Source organism: Vidua macroura, chromosome 16, assembly GCF_024509145.1.
Source record: "Vidua macroura isolate BioBank_ID:100142 chromosome 16, ASM2450914v1, whole genome shotgun sequence".
NCBI classification, from domain to species: Eukaryota; Metazoa; Chordata; class Aves; order Passeriformes; family Viduidae; genus Vidua; species Vidua macroura.
Window position 1 is genome coordinate 1,593,682 of NC_071586.1, and position 21,094 is coordinate 1,614,775.

Genomic DNA, 21,094 nt, shown 5'->3' on the forward strand with positions numbered 1-21,094 from the left:
TGAGGGGGCCGAGCTGGAGCTGGAGGAAGAGGGGGGAAAGAGGGAAGGGGCAGGAGGGTGTCAGCCCGGCTCACTCGCCCTTACCAGCAGTTTCCCAGCAGTCCCTGCAGGATGTCCGAGGGCCGTGGGGTGCGGAACACTGACCACTTCACTGACTGGTCCTTGAAGATGCTGCAGTTGATCTCGTGGGGCCGCAGCCACTGCTTCACCCGCTGCTGCACGCTGTCACCTTCTGGGAACCCCACGGACTTGGGCCCGGGGGGGAAACTGTCATCCACAAAATTGACTTTGTTCTGTGAGGGCAAAAGGCAAGGAGAGCATTAGTTGGAGCCACTTGGGACTGGGGGGACCTGGAGAGCTTCCCACTCCCCCCTGAGAGACAGCAGAGCCCCCAGCCCTCCCGCCTGGCCCAGGCAGTCCCTTCCCAGCCCAGCAGGGGGGCACGACTGGGCTGGTGTCTGCTGGCAGCAGCAGAGATGCTTTTTGTGCTTCAGGTCCAGCATTCAGGCTTCCCTCAGGCTCACCTCTCCGGTTTCAGGCTCTGGGCTGTGACTCTTTGCCTTTTTCTATTGCAAAGGAACCTCCCTGGGCAGGGACTGTCTCACACTTTGTGCTGGTGCTAAAAGCTGGGCTGTGGGGGGCCTTGGCTGCCTCCACAAGCAGCAAAGCCTGCAAACAGCAAGGCTGTGAGAAGCCACCTGGCACGCAAACACACCTCAACCCAAGCCTTGTCCCTGCCCCAGAGGGGACAGCTGGGCTTGGCAGCCCTGTGCCACCCCCCAGGCACATCCATGGGGAATGGGAGGGGCAGCTTTTGCAATTGCATTCAGCCAGACCACAACCAGGCAAGCAATTTCAGAGTGAGGGTATCCCATGTCCCAGCCCTCCTGCAATAGCTGCTGTGTCATAAATAAATAGGATGGGTGGAAGGGCACGTAATGCCATAGGCATTAACCACATGGATGGAAGCACAGAACTTCACCAAGTGGAGAAGGGTGGCTTTTTCAGTCTGACACAGGGTGAAATGAGAACAGGTGTTTCTTTGTTATTGTTAATTAAATTAAATTAATTTTTTTCAGCAAAAGCTGGCTCTGATTTAAATTAGCTTTACGCACACCCAATTAGTAGTTGACCTCCTCTTTTGCAGGAGGGTGTTTTTCAGCTAATAGCTGTCCTGCTCCCTCAGAGGAGCATCTGCCCCATGCAGCTGAGGAGCAGCCACCATTCCAGCAGCCTCAGTCACAGCCTGGCTGGGGACCTGGATGTGACCCATCCCTGCACATGGATCTCTGGGCTCTGCAGGAATTTGTTGTGCAGGGACATGAGGACACGAGGGAGAGGATTCTCCCCTCTACTCTGCCCTTGTGAGACCTCAATTTTGTCCATCTCTGGAGGACTCAGCATAAGAAAGATGTGGATCTGTTAGAACAGGTCCAGGGGACTGCATGGAGATGCTCTGTGGGCAGGATCCGCTCTGGTCTGGAGCCAGGCTGGGAGAGCTGGGGGACTTCACCTGGAGAAGGCTCCATGGAGACCTCAGACCCCTTCCAGTGCCTAAAGGGGGCTTATCAATAAGAAGAAAAGCAATTTTTCACATGGACAAGCAGTGATGGGACAAGGGGAAAATTTTAAACTAAAAGGGGAGAAATTTCAATTGGGTACTGGGGAAAAATTCTTTCTTGTGAGGGTGGGAAGGCCCTGGCACAGGCTGCCCAGGGAAGCTGTGGTTGCCCCATCTGTGGAAGTGTTCAAGGCCAGTCTTGACAGGACTTGGACTAACCTAGCATGGTGGAAGGTGAGGTGGGTTGGCAGGGTTGGAACGAGATGAGCTTTAAGGTCCCCTCCAACCCAAACCATTCTGATTCCATAATTCCAGTGGAAGAGGTCAGCTGTGCACTGCTCCTCAACAGAAGAGAAAGGGTAAAACTAAAATAGGGACCACACACTGAGAAGAGTTGGAAAAGGCATCCCTGGAATAGCAGAGGAAGGAAAACCCACAGCAGGAGCTTGAGCAGAAATCCTGGCAGGGAGCAGCAAGAGGAGCTGCTCCACATGACATAGGGCAGGGGACAACAGACAGAGGAGAACTCGGCCAGCCTGACTCCTCCAGGGGAAGGCTGAACAGCCTGGGAATCGCTCGGGCAGCAGGGAGCTCAGAGGGACCTCACATGCCAGCCTGACCAGGAGCACTGGGAGGGGCACCGAGAGCAGGGCGAGCACAGGGACGGGAGCAGCATCGTCCCTCCACTGCTGCCAGGCCTGACCTTGCACCTAAACAGTGTCAGAGCACACCTGGGGCTGGGGTGGAGGAGGATTTGTGGGAGATGGCCCACTCGGATCTAACAGCCCATTACGGGTGGGTTAAGGAGCACAACAGGCTCAGCCAAGGCTCTGGCCAAGCACTGTGGGATGGGGCAAGGCAGGCTCCCCTTCCTGTCAGTGCCACACTGCTAATTCAGCCTGGCCATCATCATGATTCATCCTTCAGGCCTGATTCCTGATGGAACAGATGTTCCCTGCCTACAAAAGAGGCTATTCACTTGCTTAAAAGATGGGGATAAGCAGAATCTGGGTCTCTGCTATAAAGACACCCACTCCTGTTAGGAAGGACACACAGCAATTTAAAAAAACCACAAGCCCAAACAAGATCATTCTCAGAGCTTCCCCTCTGAGCCAAACATCTCTGTTCCCTGGACTGTGCAGTGGAAGCACAAGAATGGACACAATCCTCAGACCAGGCAGGAAAAGCCTTGTCTGTACGTCAAAATGAGACTGCAACTCCCTTTCCATCTGGTCCAGAAGAGCTGGAGGCTTCCCCCAGAAGGAAGCCAGAGAAAGCAGTATTCACAGGAGCTTTTAATGCCATACAGGAAAAAAATGAGGCCAACAGAGTGGTGTTTGAGGCTGAAACCCAACTGACTGGACCAGATACCTCACATTGGGAAGGTGGGTGCTGGTACATACTCCTGAGACGTTCAGCTAGAGTCAGGTTACAGCTACAGCTCAGCTGGCCTGCTCAGAACAGGGGGAGCCATTTGTGCTGCACCTCTGCATTTGCAACACCCAAACCAAGAATGCCAAGGCCCAGCCCATGGTTCTGAAACACCTGCAGCTGATGGCAGTGGCAGCAGTTCCTCTGCCTGCACTCTCATCCTGAGCCTGTGCTTGTTGCATCCCAGATTTCCTGCATCCACAGACAGCAGTGCCACCAGCAAACCTGGACACACTCCCTGCCTTTCCCACCACTAGACACTGGAAGGAGACACCAGAAGGAGATGGACTGACCACCTAAGGATGCCCCCTTCATCCCAGAAGTTCTCTCTCACTGATTTAAAATACCACTGGGTTTCAGAGTTAACGAGTTTAGCACTAGGTTTTAGACTTCCTCACCCTTGCACTAGGAGTGGGCTGTATGGGCTGTCTTCACCCCAGAGATCATTCTGCACCAAAATATGTGCTGCTCACAACCAGCATCCAGCTGTTGCAAGGGAAGATCCCTGGAACGCAAGGCATGGAAGGTGCTGCTCCAGACCTATGGGGAAGCCAGGAACAAGCAAGCACTCACCTCCCGGCAGAAGGTCACGATGTTTTCCCACAGGGCCTTGGCCTCGCCCTCATCTGTTTGCCTCCTCTTCTCCACATGCATGCTCTCCCTCCTCTTGAGGGGCTTGAGGCCCTTGTGCTGGGCCACGTATTGCTGGGGGGTGTGGCAGGCGCCGCAGTGCTTGGCCTTCACCTCGTTGAGCAGGGTGCAGGCAGGGCAGGCCCACTGGCCTGGCCTCTCCTGCCCGCCGGGCAGCGGGGCCGGGAAGAGCCGGGCGACCTTGCGCGCAGACGGGGCCTTGGCGCCGCAGGAGCAGCCGGCCCTGTCGCAGGCGCCGCAGTCGGGGCAGCGCGGGGCCGGCTCGCCCGGCGGCCCGTGCTCCTGGAAGCCGTGCAGCTTGGAGGAGCCGCACACCTTGCACTTCTGGGCCTGCGTGGGGTTCTTGAGGGTGCACTTGGAACAGGACCAGGTGGTGAAGTCAGGGCTGGAGGGGCTGCACGGGGTGAACCTCACGGAGTCCCCCACCAGGTTGATGGTGTCGCTGCCTTTTTGGGTGCTGCAAACCTCGCACTTGCTGGCCCCGGCAGAGTTGAGCAGGGAGCAGGAGCTGCACTTCCAGTGGGATGGACTGACCTCCATCTCCTCCTCCAGCACACTCAGCCGTTTGTTGGACAGCAGGTCCGGGAAGCGTGCGGCAGGGGCGGCCCTGGCCTGACCTTGGGGAGAGCCCTTCTGCCCCATGGCGCCCGTGGCCGCGGGCTGGGAGCCTTCGGGGCCCAGCATCTGCAGCTGTGGGGGCACCTCCCGCCGGCTTCGGGGCACAGGGTTGTTCTGGAGCCCCGGGGAGAAGGGGCTGAAGGCTGGTATCTTCTGGACCTCTTGTTCCATAGCCACCGGGCCCTGGGTGGCCACGGCATCACCATCAGAGATCTCTGCGGAGACTAAAGGCTGCGGGGTGGAGGGGGCCATGTGGAATCCGGCCGGGGTGATGACTTCAGGGACGACCAGCGCCTCTGGTGGGATTTTGGGCAGGGAGAGCTTACGTGGGCCACCACAGGCGGAGCAGGAGTTGGCCACGGGCGTGTTGTGCAGGGTGCAGCGCTGGCAAGCCCAGCCGCTCTCCAGCTCTGATTCATCGGGGCTCTTCCCCTCTGAGTCCTCGCTGCTGCTTTCTGCCTTGGCAGCCTCCTCCTTGGACGTGCCCTTGGGCTCCACCAGCACGGCAGGCTTGGGCAAGATGCCGTTGATGACAGGCAAGGGGGAGCCACTGGGTCCCGGCTCCGGGGTGAAGCCACACACCTCACAGGTTTCCTTGCCCAGAAAGTTCCTGAAGGTGCAGCGGGCACAGGCCCACTTCTGTTCCTCCACGCTGAGCCGCAGGATGTGGTTGAGGTCGGGCTTCTGGCGGGGGGCCTCGCAGATGGAGCACTGCCGCTGGCCCACGGGGTTCAGGAAGGTGCAGCGCGTGCAGGACCACTCGCGGACGGCAGCCATGGAGCCGGGAGAGTGGGAGTGGCTGCAAGAAAGAAGACATAGAGTGAGGCTGAGGCCAAGGCCACTCAATATGCAGAGGTGCCACGTGTTTCCTGGGCTGGCATGGTCAGGACCTTGCTTCCAGGAAGGGAACAACCATCAATCCAGTCACTGCTCTATTGGCACTTGCTCCTCTGGCACTGACAAATTCTCCAGGTGCATGGCAATGCATTGGCCTCCATCCAAAATGCTCCAGGAAGGAAAAAGAAGCAACCCAGCACCCAATGACCCCATTCTCACAGTGGGGTTGTGCCCTGGTAAGCAAACACCATCTCTGTGCCCAACCCTGACAACTTTGTGTGTCTGCAGGTCGTTTGGAACTCTTTGGAGGAGGTGACACCCTGCTCTGCCTTCTTGCTGTTCCAGCATCAATTCCTTTCTCCTTCTCTACTCCACCCCACCTCTGTCTCACTTTCTGTTCCTGTCTCCCTCCTCTCCTTTCAGCTCCACACCACTTATCCACACTGGGATAACTGTGTTATCCCACACCAGACCCCACCAAGCCAAGGAAGGCAGGCTTTGGTGTGCAGAGGTGCTTCTAGCTGACTGTAGGTTTTGGGGCTGGAAGCCTGGCCCAGTCAGCCTGGAAACAGAAACTCCACAGTGCACCAGTGCTAGGACAGCTCACCAGCAGCTTCCAAGCTCAGCAAAGAGGAGCACCATGTCCCAGCTCCAGCTGCTTCCCTACTTATCTGTGAAGTAGAGAGGCCATGCCCTTCTGGCTGCGCCAGCCCTTGGTTTCAACCTCCAACACTGCCTGGGAATGCCTGAAACCCAGATGGGAAAATGGGTCCAACACACGACAGAACCACCTCATCCCAGGACAGGAAGTCACAATTACGTTTTCTAGGCAGGTTCAATATTCCAAAAACGCAGCAGCAGCACCAGCTCCATGGACCATGGCAATTCCTCGGTTGCAGGGAGCAGCGTTCCCCCAGCGCAGCCCTCCCGGTGCTTTCAGGATGCCATGTGTGCACGCACACTGAGAACAGCCCTGCACGGTGCCCTTTGTCCCCTGCTTGGGGTCATTTCCTGCAGCTTGGAGCAAGGGTGGGGCTAAAGCAGAGTTTTCTGCTTCCTCCTCCTTCACACAAGGGCAAACCAGCTCTCCCTCAGTTGAACATGCATCAGGAGCCTGGAGCCCTCCCTCCATGCACTCCTGCTCCCAGATAAGATGGCCAAGTCATAAATCTAACCTTGAACCCCAGCTCCAGGTCAGCTGTGCCTCTCTCCAGCAGAGCAGGCCCCTTCCAAGCCCTTCCACCCTGCTCTGCTTGCCTGAGACCACAGACAAGGTCAATTGTGCAGAAGAAGCCTCCAAGTCCATCCCATGCCCTCAGCTCTTCACAGGAACAGCAAAGTCAGACCTCCAGAGACTAAGAGCAGCCTAAGTCATGGGAGCTGCACCTCAGTGGGCTCACCACTGGCTCCCTCTCCAGCGTCCCTTCAACAACCAAGTTCAACCACCACACTGGCTGGAACAAAGGGGAGGAGGGTGTTTAATCCCATAAAGGGCAGGCACAGACAGCTCCGAGACGCCGGTGCAGCCTGTGGAAGGAACTGGGTCCTGGCTGGCCTCCAGAATCCCAAGCAGCAGCACCTGCAAACACAGCTTCCCAAGGCTCTGAGCAGACTGCAATGCAGCAGTGAGGTCTGGAGGGGCAGAGGATGCAGCCAGAACCCCTCTGGGGAGGAGGGAAGTGACCCTCCCTTTGGCTGGTACATGAGAAACTCTCCTGGGAACACTCCAGCAGCAGCAGCAATCCAACCACATTTCCACACCATGCTCCACAGCCACTGGAAGTGCAGCTCCATCTCACAGAGATCAGATATAACCTTAAACTCCCTTCTTAAATCAAACGCTTCTCTAAATAAAGCCTGAAATCAAGAAATCTATTTTATTGCAAGAGAGAGCTTGAAAATTCATTCTGGTTCATATATGGTGCCTGCATCGTTTGAACTCTGCAAGGTGTTTATTTACTGGAGTTATTCCCAGCTAAGAGAAATATAAACATTGATTTTTTTTGCCTCAAGTCCTACAGATGGGAGCCACTGTACATCCCTCTCCCCTGTGGCAGCACCATGTCCACAACATCTGAAAGGGAGATCATTCCTCAAGCAGAGGAGGGGAAGGAGCTGCTGCCTGGCTCTGGCAGCAAATGGGGCCATGAAGGGCACCGTGATCCTGTTACATCCCTTTGTCTTACTGGGTGAGGTTCATCAAACCACAGGCATCAGCAAAAGGCAAGGGAAGACTGTCAGCAATCTCTGCCATCCACCTCCAGCCTCCTCCATGCTGTGTACACAGTGCAGGAGAGCACTGGCTCCAAAAAATCTGCCCAAAACACAGATGCCGCAGTGCTTTCTGTCGATTGGGAGAAACAGCCACTAATCTTCCTCCTGCACATCCCTCACACACCCATGCTCCTACCCAGCAGGCAAAGGCTTCTAGCAATGCCACAACAGGACTGTGGAAGGAATCACCCTGTCCCTTCCCATAGAGAGGAGAAAACCTAGGATAACCTAGAAGACAGAAGTACCACAGAAGGGGACATTGGGATGAGCCACATCACCAGACCTGCTTGATGTGGCATCAGCAACAAGCTGCAGGCTCAGGGAAGGCAGCACCATTTCACTTGGCTGGGCGGGAGATCCAGGCTCCAGGCAGCTGGAAGGGAGGGGGAAGCCAGGACACTGAAGTGACATTCTCTGGTCACATTGTCCCCCTCCTGGTCCCATCTTCTTGCCCCATGCAACAGGAGTCGGACCCTAACACTGTCCAGCTGCTGCTGGGATTTCCACCTATTTGACTTTCTTGGGAAAACCAAAAAGCCTTCCAGAAGGGCCATCAGCTCTTCCCTCAAAGGTCCTGTGCTGGCAGGGCCACCAGTGTGACAAGCTTTGGCAGGATACTCCTCTGCCTTCTGTTGCACATTGTGGTGCCCAGCAGTCACATAGCTTTCCCTGAAGGTGAATGGGAGACACACAGCATGGCAGAGGACACGGGACACAAACCTTCAGCTGTGCCCCACAGTTCTGGGTTCCCAGCCTTGGCAACTGGCAGGACACCAGCCTGCAGCCTGCTTTTCCCATACCCCTGCCTAGGACTGATGGACAGTTCCAGTCCCTGCCTGAAATGGAATTAAATTTAGGATCCAAAGATCCCAGGGGGCACCACGCTGGAACTTGCCTTTACATGGTCCAACCCATACCAGAACGTGATGGCTTGTGGCAGCAGCCTCTGTCCCACAGCAACAATCTCCTCCCAAAACTGAACCAGCTGAAGGAGAAATCCATCCTCAGCCTGTCCAAGCTCCATACTTCTCCTTAAACAGCCTGGCTGGCTCCTTTCCCAGCAGGCAACAAGGCTGCGTGAGGAAACAGGGTTATCTCCAGCACCTATTCACCAGGCCCATCTGTTGCGTGTTAACACAGTCACTCTCCAGCCCCAGCAAACACAACTGAGATAAACATTGCCTGCCACCTTCCTGTGGGAGAGGAGCTCCTCTGAAACCAGGGACCTGGCAGTGCTCACCCACGGGAGGGCTTTCCTGGGGGACACTTCACAGGGAACACGGTGACGCAGGGCTTCGCTCCACAGCCTGGCAGCAGGGAGCTGCTGGAGGCTCTTTTGGGGTGCACACAAAAAGGGCACCTTGGGGTGCAAGGACACGGTAACAGGCTACAACCCCACATCTCCAGCAGTATGGATGGGGATACATCCACATGGCTGTGCTTCCCACCACAGCAGCTCTCCCCAACCAAGGCAGGAGACATCAGCTGGTAGGAGGCACCACCACGTTGGCAGGAGTGCCCCTACCTTGGCAATCACAGCAGTGTAATTATCATGCTTAAAAAATAATATAGAAAGTACTCAAGCAAGCAGGCAGCTTTCAGCACACTGATCAGGTCCCAAGGAACCTCACTGCTCCAGGGATTAAGAAGGTTCCAGCTGGTCACCTTCCAGAACCACTTCAGGACAGTGATATCCCCGCCCCGGGCTCTGCTGGGCGATGAGTCTGCTGAGCCCTGTGTGTCCAGCTGCTGGAGAGCCCTGGCTCCTACACAGCCACCAAACTGGCCAGGGATGGCCACCATCTGGGACCCAAGTAATCTCTGAAGCAGGGAAAAACAGGAAGGAACAAGGCAGGGTGGGAAACCGGGAAGAGCCCAAAAACCTGCAGTTTGTGTCTTTCCTGCTGGCAGGGAGCTGGTGGTGTGCCAGGGCTGAGTGATGTACAGCTGAGCTCCAGGGCAGGAGCACCCTGGACTGCCAGAGAACAACTCGAGGTGACCTGGAGTGAGAGATCCCAGGACTCTGCTGCAGAGCCCACACTGGCAACAGGATTAGAGGAGCTTGTGTCAATCACACACAGCAACACAATCAGGCTGTTTCTCTAAATAAAATTCCTCCAGAGCAGCTAAAGTCTTAAAACTTATGGCTTTGTTTCTCTCCCGCAGTAAATAAACAAATAAATAAAAATCAATTGTTCTAGTCAGCAACACAAACCCTGAGCTCTCTGACACACAATGCATCCCAGCAAAATCCTCACTGACAAATACAAGGAAAAGCACTTTGTGGAAGAAAAGAAAAATTACCAAAAAACCCTAAACAAATCCTGCCTCAATGTCTGTGAGCTGTGAATCCCTTCCCCTCAACCCCATGCTTTCTATTCAGTATTTCCCATCTAATTTTCTTTCAGTAGCGCTGTGGACCCTGACCTAAGAGAGGACTGCTGAGCCTTCTCCCACACAGACCTACCACATCTCCAGAGCCAGCAGGAGCAGAAGGCACCTGTGCCCACCAGGAAGGGGTGCAGGAGGTCAGGAACCACTCAGAATCCCTCTGGCAGTGCACTGTTAGGAGCACACGTGGGATGGGATCATGAAGCCCGGGTGAGGAGATGCTGTTGGCTGAGCTGACTCACTCTTGCAGAGCCAGGCAAGAGCTGGGAGGCTGGACCTAGAAGGTTGCAGCAGATATACTGGCAGAGCAACACAGAAACACGGGGAGCTGGGACTTTCCACTTGGTACAAGTTTCTATAGGAGCTCAGAAGACAAACAGTCTCTGATTCACACTTCCGAACCCCTGAGACTATAAAGGAAAGTGTCGACAGCTCCGTGCTGGCATCATCCAAACAGGGCAGGTTGCATAAGTACTTCCAAATCCTGCCTCCAAAGTGAAAGAAGAAAATAAAACAGGCTTTAATACCAGTGACCTTCACCCCAGCCTTCCAAGACCCTTTCAGCTGAGGATATTCTGTCTTGGAGAGACATGGACAAAAATAAAGCACCAGAAGGGACCTGTCTCTTTGCCCTTTTCTCCCAGATCTGCTGGGCAAGGGCAAGAGCACAGAGACCCTCCCCTAACTCAGCCACACTTTCCTGGAGCACTGTATTAAAGTATCCATGTCAGGCAGTGCCAGGTGGTCCCACTGCAATGGCACAGACATTGCCAAAAACCAGAGGCTGCACCTCTCCACATGTGTGCAAAAGCAGCACCCCACTTCCACAAGAGCAGGCATGGAAGATCCCAGAGTAAATAGGGCAGAAGAGACCTCGGGGTGGTCTCCAACTCAAACTCCTGCTTCAAGCTGAATCTCTTAAAGGGATTGCAGCAGGTTTAGACAGTCTGGTCTTGAAAACCTCCAAGGATGGAGACTTCACAACCTCTCTGGGCAGCAACCTCAACTAACTGACTGTCCTTGGTCAGAAATGCTTCTCCTTATATGCAGTCTGATACTCTCCTGTTTCATCCTGTGTTTGTTGTTTCCTGCCCTCCCACCATGTGCTGCTGTGAAGAGCCTGGCTCTGACCTCTGGATGATGTGTCTGCAGATTGCTACAGCTCCTTCAATGCTTTCTCTCCACCTGGAACTAACCATGGAATCATGGAATAGTTTAAGCTGGAAGGGATATTAAAGATCATCCAGTTCCAGCCTCTGCCACGGGCAGGGACACCTTCCACTATCCCAGAGTGCTCCAAGCCCTGTCCAGCCTGGCCTTGGACACTGCCAGGGATCCAGGGGCAGCCACAGCTGCTCTGGGCACCCTGTGCCAGGGCCTCCCCACCCTGCCAGGGAACAATTCCTTCCCAAAATCCCATCCATCCCTGACCTCTGGCAGTAGGAAGCCATTCCCTGTGTCCTGTCATTCCACGTCCTTGTCCCAAGTCTCTTTCCAGCCCTCCTGGAGCCCCTTTAGACCCTGAAAGGGGCTCTGAGGTGTCCCAGGAGCCTTCTCTTCCCCAGGTGAGCACCCTCAGCTCTCCTAGCCTGGCTCCAGAGCAGAGGGGCTCCAGCTCTAAGAGATGAACTCAGGGGGCTCCTCTGGACTCTCTCCAGCAGGGCAACATCTTTCTTGTGTTGAATTCTTGACTGAGCCCAGCTCCCTCACCCTCTCCTTGCAGGACTCCCAGTCCAGCACCCTGATCACCAAAACACCCCAACACCAGCCCCAACACCAGAAACGGCTCCAAAAAGGTCACCACTTTCTTTATGCAGCCTGTGACACCAGGCATCCCCTTCAGCCAGGACCAGAGCTGAAGCTTTGCTCTGAGCTCGCTTTGTTCCTTCAGTTGGTGGAAGGAAACCGCAGCAACTACAACTACACAAATTCCTCCTTTTGTTGAAGCACTTGAGGAAATAAAGACTTCTTGAACCTGAAATATTAATTTTTGAGCACTCCAGTGCTTTATCATATATTTATATCTTCTCTCACTCTTTAATGTCAATCCAGAACAATCTGCCAGTGAATTCCCAGAAACAGCTTAGATCAGGGATGGAAAATCAGCCAAGGGACCAGCCTGGTACCCTTGCATGACAAACTCTCCTGTGGCCAGGACATCCCTTCTTTCTGGAGGTTCCCTCCTCCCCGCCCAGTATCAGTGCTCCTGTTCATTCACTGGAGCAGGACAATCACATTTATGCAGAAAATGGCATTTTCTACTGGTGATAACCTGCAGTGAATTGAAACAGGACAACTGGATTTGTCTTGTTTAATAAAGCAACTGTGGCAGGCAAAAATCCCTCATCAAAGCAGAAGGGAGGGGAAAAAAATGTCTAATTATGCAGCAGGAAACCATACAAGGGTGAGCACTTGGTGGTGAATGGGGACATAAAAGACCCAGCAACACCGCACAACCCTCCCTAGAGGTGCCAAGAGACTCAGACAGACACGAAGGGTTTCCCAAGCTGATGACGCACTCCAGTTCCTGGGAATGTCTTGCTCCCATGGCACCAAACCTCCAGATGGTTCTAGCACAGTTTCTATTTAGTTTCTTCTTTTCCCACACTGGACACAGCTCCGGCAGCTCAGATGTGCTCCAACAGCCAGGGAGAGAAGAGGCTGAGAGTTTTAATGAGAAGTTCCCAAGGGAAAGCTGAACTCTGCTAATGAGAGGTCTGAGAGAAAAAACACTGGCCCAGCTGTACAGGGTGCACTCAGCACAGGAGATTTCTGCCAGCCAACAAAGCCACAGAACACGCTCTCAAACTGCAGCTGTCCCTGCAATTTACTCTCTTGTCACCTCCCCAAAAACAGGGGTTGTCTGTCAGATGTGAGGATGAGAGGGGACATCTTGCTGTAGGACAGGCAAGAAAGGACTTCATAGAATCACAAGATGTCCTGAGCTGGAAGGGACCCACAAGGATCATGAGTGGAACTCCTGGCCCTGCACAGGACACTCCAACAGTCCCACCCTGTGCATCCCTGAGAGCGCTGGGCAATTCCAAGGCAATGCTCTGTAAATACCAGTGCTTGCAAGGGGTGCAAGTGGGACAGAGAACACACTCCTCTATCCTCCATCAGCCATGAAGAAACACCAAGGAATGTGTTCAGAATGTGGTGAGAGGAGGGCAGAAGCACAGGTGGGACAGGAGCACCCTGAAAGCTCCTGTGACACACACCGAAGTCTGGCTTTGATGGGGAAGGGAAGGGAAGTCGAGGAGACTGTCATGGCTTGCAGAATCCTCCTCATGGCTGAAGTCCCTGGGTTTTGCTCAGGAAAAGGGAGGCAAGGGGCAGAGTCTTTGGAGGGTTCTGCCCAGCAGAAGTTACTGGAGTTGCTGCAGGAATGCCAAGTGACACACAACTGGAAGGAGCGTGCCTCATGCTGGCTTCTCTCTGAGCCTGGGGACACACAGGGAGAGTTACCCTAAACTGATGGACAGGAGACAAGAGACTTTCATCATTCATCAAAGCAGAATCAGAATCTGGAAGGCTTGTCTTGTGAGAAAAACAGGCTGGGCATGATTAGCCTTTAATATACCTTAATTGCTGCAGTGTTGGAAGAAATGAGCTCCCAGAAGAAAACTAGTTTGGCTGGCAAAGCACAGGCACGCTGGGACAAGACCATTCCCAAAGGCTCCTTGGCTAATGAGCAGGTTTCCCATAAGTCTGCCAGGGCAACAATTACAATCCCTGGGGATACAAAAGGAGGAGGCAGACTGAGTATTCCAAGGAGGTCAGCAAAGCCCAAGTTCCAGCTTTGCTCAAAAGTTTTGCAGGCTCTGGATTCACGAGCTTTTGATGAGGTCTCTCACCCTACAGCAGCACCTCCTGCACCTGTCCAAGGCTATTGAGATGCAGGGCCCAGATGAGATGGCCAGCAGCAATGTGACTTCTTCAAAACCCAGGATGGAGGGACTCAGTAGCATGGGATCATCATGGGACAGGATTTGGAGCAGCAAGGCTGGCAGGAGAATGGCCCAGGAAGGTCCTTCTGGAGGCCCCAGCCCTGAAGACAGCCACCAGCACACCCTCAACTCCTCCCAAGCTGCACTATTTCTCATTAAGATCAATTCCAGCCTGTTGTTATAATTAATAACCTCATCTTGCCTCCCTGCATGCAAGCAGGAGAAATTATTGCAGTTGCAATCAGACTTTACTTCAAAGACACCAATTTAGCACAGTGCTACTGCTGCCATCATTCCTCTTACTCAATGACTTTATTTACCTTTTCTGTACCTATTTTCCCCAGTCCTTTGTGTGCCTAGGGAAATTAAAAGCAAAAAATACCGAGCTCCATTTGCACCCAAATATTATAGCAGGGGGAGGAAATCTGTGTCCTCAACTCAGGCCAGCACTGTACCATGGCCATTAACACATTGATTTGGCTTGAGGAAGTGATGAACTGAACAGCCTTGCTTTGACTACACAACACTGACTTTGACCAAAATCTACATATAATGGATATTTGAACTCTCTCAAGAGCAAATACAGAAAAGAGGTACAGCAGTTTTATAGGGGTTTGACACAGTGGCATGAAATTGGTGTAACTTGGGTGTAGAAAGCACAAAGGACACCTGGTTCTGCCAAAACATTAGTGAGTGCTTTAGCATGCCTGCAGCTTGCAAAAAAGCTGTTATTTCAGGGGGAAAAAAGCCCACAGTCCTCCAGCAAATGCAACACAAGAATTCAAGAATTTTATCTTTTTTTGTCAATAACAGGCATGAATCCTTGAAGGCTGATGGCCCCAAGTTCTGTTGGATACTTGGAGCTTCAGCTTCTTGCACACTTGGAGCAAGAAAACACTTTGAGAAATGTAGTTTTGTTTTTTAGAAAGCCTGGTAAAAATTGGATCAGCTACGCTGTATGGTTTTTATAACTACACTCCATCTCTGGTCTGAGCAGAAAGTTTCCCATGTAAAATAAACTTGTCCAGCAAAATTTTTGACCACCTAAAACAGAAGAAGCACTGAACATGTGAGCACGTCACATTGCACAGGGATGGGAACACAGATCTCCAAGCTGCCTCTGGTGTTAGGACAGTGTAAGATGTACAGAAATCAGGGAATATCAAGAGCAGCAGGGAGAGGATTTATTACCAGTGCATCTGCTCTAGGACTAGCAAGATGCTGGGGAGGAACAGCTGGGAAGATGATGTTCTTTAATACTGCTGCTACACTAATTCATCTCAAATCATGGCAGGTTTTAATTTAAAAACCCAACAGAATCTTGAGTAGGAAAAGTGGGAGGGATGGCCAGAAGAGCTCAAAATGGAAGGGTTTCAGATGAAAGGTGTGAGGGAATGGAGTAGAGCACATCTCTTTGGGTGTCTCATGTCTGGAGAGCGAGGCATGGTACAGGTTTGAGGAGCTGCAGGTGATGCTCTGTGTGCAGCTCCATTCCCCCACCTCACTCTCACAGCCAGCACCACCAGCTTAGCTCCAAATTAGCTCCCTGTACCTTCAGAGAGTAAATTAAATCCCTTCTTCCCAGCGGGAGAAGGAAATTCAAAGCCCTTTGCTGCCTTTGAGGCCTGTGCTGCTGGGGGATGCCCCACGAGTGTGGAGGGGGCTCCCTGCCCCTCACACAGCCCCGTGGGGGTTGTGGGGTGCTGGAGCCATCGTGGCACAGGCACAGGAAGGAGGTGGGAGGGCACTGCCAAGCCCCCCTCTCTCCTTTTGTCCCACCAGTTCCCAGCCCTACACCAGGCAGGCTGCTATGTGCTTCAGAAACAACCATATTTTTCCCTAAATTCTCCCTGATAAAATAAATCAAAGCATAGCTCTAGGGTGCAATTAAGACAAAAACCAACAGTAATAAGAGCTTGGTACCATTTGGGATGGAGGGAGAGAGAAAGACTCGTGTATCCATGAAGTCTGAGACTAAGGAGAGTGGGGCTGCAGCCTGGCAGGTGGAAGCACAGCCCCTAACCTCCTCCTCCTCCTCTCCTAGGGCTTTAACTTGGCCACCATCCCAGCTCCTGGCAGAGCTGCTACTGGGAACTCTTCCTGCAAACGAGGAAAGTTCTCAAGCCAAGAGCTCTCACACTCTGCAGTTGCACTGTCCCATGCCAGAGCAGGCAGTGCCCTTCCCGTGGCTGACAGTGACACTGGGGCACCCTGGGCAGGATAATCCTGGAGAGCTGGAAGGTAGCAGGGCACTGTGCTCCATGGCCAGCAGCTGTCAGGCTCCTCAGCATGATTAACAGGCCTTAATGAAGAGCTAAGCCAGTCCTGGACCTCAGGAAAGCAGCTCACGCTTAACATCTCAGCCAACAACTGTGCGCTGATCTGCAGAGAGAAACACAGACTGCCAGGGGCCAGAGGAAGAGAGAGGAACTCTGGCAGCTCCCAGCATCCCTGGAGTTCAGAGTGTGGCTGATCAGGGCACAGCAATGAAGCCACTGCAGCTATGCCACAAACGTCACCCAGCAGTGAGGGACAGGTGAGGATGGAGGTTCCCCCACAGCCACAGCCACCAACAGCACACCCTGCTTGACTTGCCTGGGCACGTCACCAGCTCCTATGGTGACAGAAGTTCAGAAGGCAGAGGTCAAACCTGAATGTCCCCTCTCCTGTATCAGGAACCCTGTCCAAAGATGTACAGAGCAGAGTCCCAGCTGAACTGGGTACTGCAGTTTGTACACACACACACTCTCCACTGAGTTCTTGGCTCCATACACAACTTCCAAGTGGACTCACACTCCCTGCCAGCTGCTGGAAAAGACACACCAAGGCCTGGTGCAGCTGCTGTGCTGGAGCCAGGCCCTCCCACTGTACTGACCTGTGCTGGAGAGGGGCCACCATGGGCAGCAGCACCCCAGCCTCACAGATAGCTCCTGCCTTTCCTGCTCCCGGAGCATCAGCACCTTCTCCAGCTCTGTTCCCCTTCCCATGTCATGTCAGGTCAAGCAGCTGAATGCAAGAGCACACCAAATTCATTGCTGCATTAGGCAAGCTTTGGGGAGCCTGTTGCCAGCTGCAGCAGGCTCTGCTCTCCTTGCAGACCTGGGGGGAGGAAGAGCAAGGAGGGGGAGAACCAGCCTCAGGTGCTGTTCAGACTCAGGGCACACGAACCAGCATCTCCCCCACGCAGCAGGAGGAAGAAGCAATTTATTGTGACAAATGGTGAAAGCCTGCAGCAGGGTTGGCCCTTCCTGTCAAAGCTGGTGAACCACACCAGGAGAGGGGAGGGCCTGGCAGTCAAGTGGGATATGCATCACTCCTGGGGGGAAAACCAGCAGCAACTCAGGAGAACCAGGTTGCAAGAGATCCCTGCCTGCCCACCTGGGATGCTGGCGAGCACTGTGTGAGCCAGCCAGCCACCACTGCTCATCCTCCACTCTCGGGGCTGCTAACTGCCACCTCTCAGTGTCCCCTGCTCCAGAGGGGTCATGCCTTGGCCCTTCAGCCTCCAAAGGGGTTGAAGGTTTGGGCACAAGTGTCTGGGATGGGACACGGGGCTAGGGAGCAGCCAGCAATGTAGCACAAGTGGAATGTCATATCTGCATATTGAGCTCATAAGTGAATTTCTTGTTGAGTGTGGAGAGTTCAATGTACAGAAGAACAGGAAATAAAATTCTTCACTTTTAAGAAGCCTGAAACAAGGAGAATCTGGGATGCCAGTTGTGTGAATTAGCCAGGAGAGAACAGGGAGAAGCCCCTCCTGAAGCAAAGGAATTCCAGTGTCCATTTGGTCTCTAGTGAATACAGAGATGGCTGTGTCCTCCTCAGCTTGCAACACCTGCCTGGCTGCCACATTCCCTTTTTCCACAAAGTATCTGGTGGGGTTCCAGACAGAGCTGCAACTGATTTTCCCACTGCAACCTAAGAAACACCATCAGCACCCAAAAAGAATATGGCTTCACACTTGTACAGACTTCTCTGTGCAGCTCTGTGTCTACAGCAAACAGTGGTGTTTTGGAGAGCCCTGGATTCTTCTTCCGTGGGGACTAGACAGCAGCCAAAGCACTGACAGACCACTAAGTCTAAGACAAATTCAGAAATGAAATATGAATCTCTCAAGCCCTGGCAATGCACCTTCACCATCCTCTGAATTCCTCTCACTGTACAGAAGAATGATTTCCCAACCTTTGGGTCAGTCCAGAGCTGCTTCCTGAGCTGCAATAGCCACGTGTGGGAGCACACACTTCCCTGCATCCCAGAATAGAAAGCAGCTGGAGTCGCATCTGAACACTGCAATGGGAAGATGAAAGACTTCCAGACACTCCTCTTTTTCCACTGAGCCCTTCATAGCCTCTTCTCCCCACTCTCACTTCACATACAGCTCCTTCAGCTGCTGATTTGCCACAGGTGCTGAACTTCCAGATGCTCTTGGAGGCTTTTCCATTTTTAAATTTATTCTATTTAAATAACAGGGCATATGGTTTATTACAACTATTAAAGAGTGTGTGTATGTGTGGGGGGAGAATCTGATCCTGAGATCCAGAAGGCTGCCAGGACCTCTGAGCACCCAGGCACCACTGCCTGGCCCCAGAGGAGCAGAGCCAGCTCTGTCTGCAAACATCACCCCAGGGGTGTGAATGAGTTTCCAGCTCACCTATATCAGACCAGGTCCTTCAGTGCTAGGGAAGAGGTTTGTACCAGCTCAGGAGACACCAGGACTGCTGTGCCTTTTCTAGGACAGCTGCCACCCCCTCAACAGGATGAAGGCCAAATCTTCAGGACAAGACCAGTGCCAGGATCTAACCAGGAGCTTATAGAGGGCTTCCATCACCCCAGTACCAGTAACAAAAGCTCTGTGCATGAGTTGGGTGAGCACAGCTGTATAAAGATCCCACAACACAGCAGCCCAGCTTCTCTCGGGAGAGAAAAGGATGCCAAGGGAAACCTGCAGATGTGTCCCTCACCCCAGCTGCCAGGGTAACCACAGGAGGAGCTCACAGATCTGGGCATGGAGATCCTTGGAATAATTTTTGATCAACTCTCTCCAGGCTCCATTTGAAATGGGCTCAAGAGTAGCACAGGCTGCTCTTTGAAGGAAGCACAGGGATGTAGGATGCAGGATGCAGGCAGGGAGGCCTTTCAGCTGAGAATGTGGGAAGGAAGGGAAGTACTGATGGGGCTTATAGCCACAGTTATGTTGCACAATACAGCCTTACCTGCTCTCAGCAGGGACGGAAAGAGGCAATAAAGGAGCAAGAAGCTGAACTCATTAAGCTTCTCTCTCATCTGAGGAGCTGGGACAGCTTCAGCAAGGAGGGTGGACTCATGGGACCAAAGGACACTTGCTTCCATCCACTTAGCTCCCCACACCTGAGGTATGTTTGAACAGTCACTTCAAAAGCAACCCCTGAGGAAAGCAAGCTGGATGAAGAACAAACTTTACTTGTTGTTTTCCTTTCTCTGTCTTTAAGCCAATTAAGGAATTTCTTTTTAAGTGAGGGTCTGTGGTCTGCCTCAAAGAGCTTGCGGTCCCCAGAGAACAGAGAAGGGTGATGTGGCCATCTGGAGTCAGAACTGCAGGGACTTGTGCTTCTCTACAAAAAAAGAAACCCTGCTCCAAAGCCTCAGAACCACTCTGTTTTCCAACAAACCTCTGCAGCAGGTGCCTCTCCCCTTTGCACCTCAGTTTTCTCACCGGTACATCACACAAAAAGCAAGTGGTGTTGACTGCAGGCAGAGTTCTCCTTGTCTTTCAACACTTGCCCAGCGTTTGAAGAATCCAGCATGGAAAATGCCTTTAAAGCTTCACACTTGGCCAAGAAGAGGCCAAGATGAAGGCATGGTCTGTACTTTATCCTGGTCTCGTATTCACAGAACCACAGAATGGGTTGGAGAGGACCTCAAAGTCCATCTCATTCCATGGGACACCTTCCACCATCCCAGGTCGCTCCAGGCCCCGTCCAACCTGGCCTTGGACACTTCCAGGGATCCAGGGGCAGCCACAGCTTCTTTGGGCAACCCGTGCCAGGGCCTCACCATCCTCAAGGGAACAATTCCTTCCCAGCATCAGGGTGGTCAAGCTCAAACATGCTGGAAGGGGGCTACAAACACAGGCAGAACATATCCAAGGACACAGAACCGAGCTGGAAAATGTTTGCTGGGACAAACAGCTCCTGGTGTGGGACTGTGCAGATAGATCCCTTGCATGGACTAAATGGCAGAAGTTTTGCCTTTCACACACCACTCAGAGCAATTTTCCATCACTCCTCCTACCACAGCCCATGGAGGATACACACATTCTGCATGAGGTAACAAAAGCACCTTCGTGTGCAGGTAGTTTGGAGGGACAGGTCCATTTGCACAGAGACCACCTTGTATGGTCTTCAAGAATGGGGAACAACTTTAGGATTGCACACCTGAACAACAGCATTTGGAACTTATGCTGGTACCCCTCCTATTCCATGTCTGAGGCTGCTTCACACCACTTCCCAACACATCTGATGTTTGAACTGAAGGCTGGGGTGGGAGAAGAATTTTCCTGTTTCCCAGGACTAGAGAGATGTGGGACTAAGCCTATGGGCCCATAGCTAGAAAGAGCCAGGAAAACCTGACAGGACTAAAGTCAGGACTCCCCTTACATCCCCTTACTCCCGCTGCAACTTCCCTCACATGGGGAGGCTGCAAGAAGAGATTTACTGGTGGCTGCCAAGCCAAATTGCTGCTCAGCTAAAGATTTATGCTGCAATTTGTAGTGCTGTTAAAATAGAATTGGAAGAGTGGTGGGGGAAGAGAAAGAGGGAATGAAAGAGAGGGCAGGGGAAATTGGTCAGGAGCAATACCACAGCTCCAAAGCTGTTTGCTCCATCTCTCACATCTCCATTGAAGCAATCACTCAGCATTTCCAGCTGCTGTGCTCCAGCCTTCAGACCCTGCAATGCCAATGCCTGAGCTGGCTTTGCAGCGGGGCACACGCAGGGTTCAGTTAATAGAAATACATCCATCTCCACAGCACCTGAACTGTCAGGCTCAATAAATACAGCTGGCAGAGAATGGCACAAAAGGGACAGGGCATCTGCAGGCTGGTGGCTGCTCACATTGCTTCCAAACTGCAGCCACCAAGGACAGGAGAAGGGACACCCCCATCCCAAATGTCACCCACTGCTTTCTCATTCTTGCACTGCTTAAACACCATTCCTACCTGCTTAGGTCAGAGGTGAGCTAAATTATCCCCTGCACCTCCAGGAACTTGCAGCTCTGCACACTAGATGTGGAGGAAAAGGGCTGTCAAGTCATGGATTGATACCCCTGCATGTGCAAAGAGCCATGAGCTTCCCCCACCAAGGCCCCCAGTGCCCCCTCCTCTGAGAAGCCAAGGAAAGGTCAG

The 21,094-nt window shown here is 53.0% G+C and overlaps 1 protein-coding gene across 5 annotated transcripts in view; it reads right to left on the bottom strand.

Moving 5' to 3' along the window:
- The window catches only part of CAPN15 (calpain 15), a 56,386-nt gene that overhangs the window by 9,240 nt on the left and 26,052 nt on the right, over positions 1 to 21,094 (bottom strand). For all 5 annotated transcript variants that reach the window (XM_053991906.1, XM_053991902.1, XM_053991904.1 and 2 more), the window contains 2 exons: positions 3,566 to 5,060; positions 85 to 293 (listed from right to left, as the gene is read on the bottom strand). In XM_053991906.1, coding sequence (XP_053847881.1) covers positions 85 to 293; positions 3,566 to 5,038 — 1,682 coding nt within the window. In that variant the 5' untranslated portion in view covers positions 5,039 to 5,060. The remainder of the gene's footprint in view (positions 1 to 84; positions 294 to 3,565; positions 5,061 to 21,094) is intronic.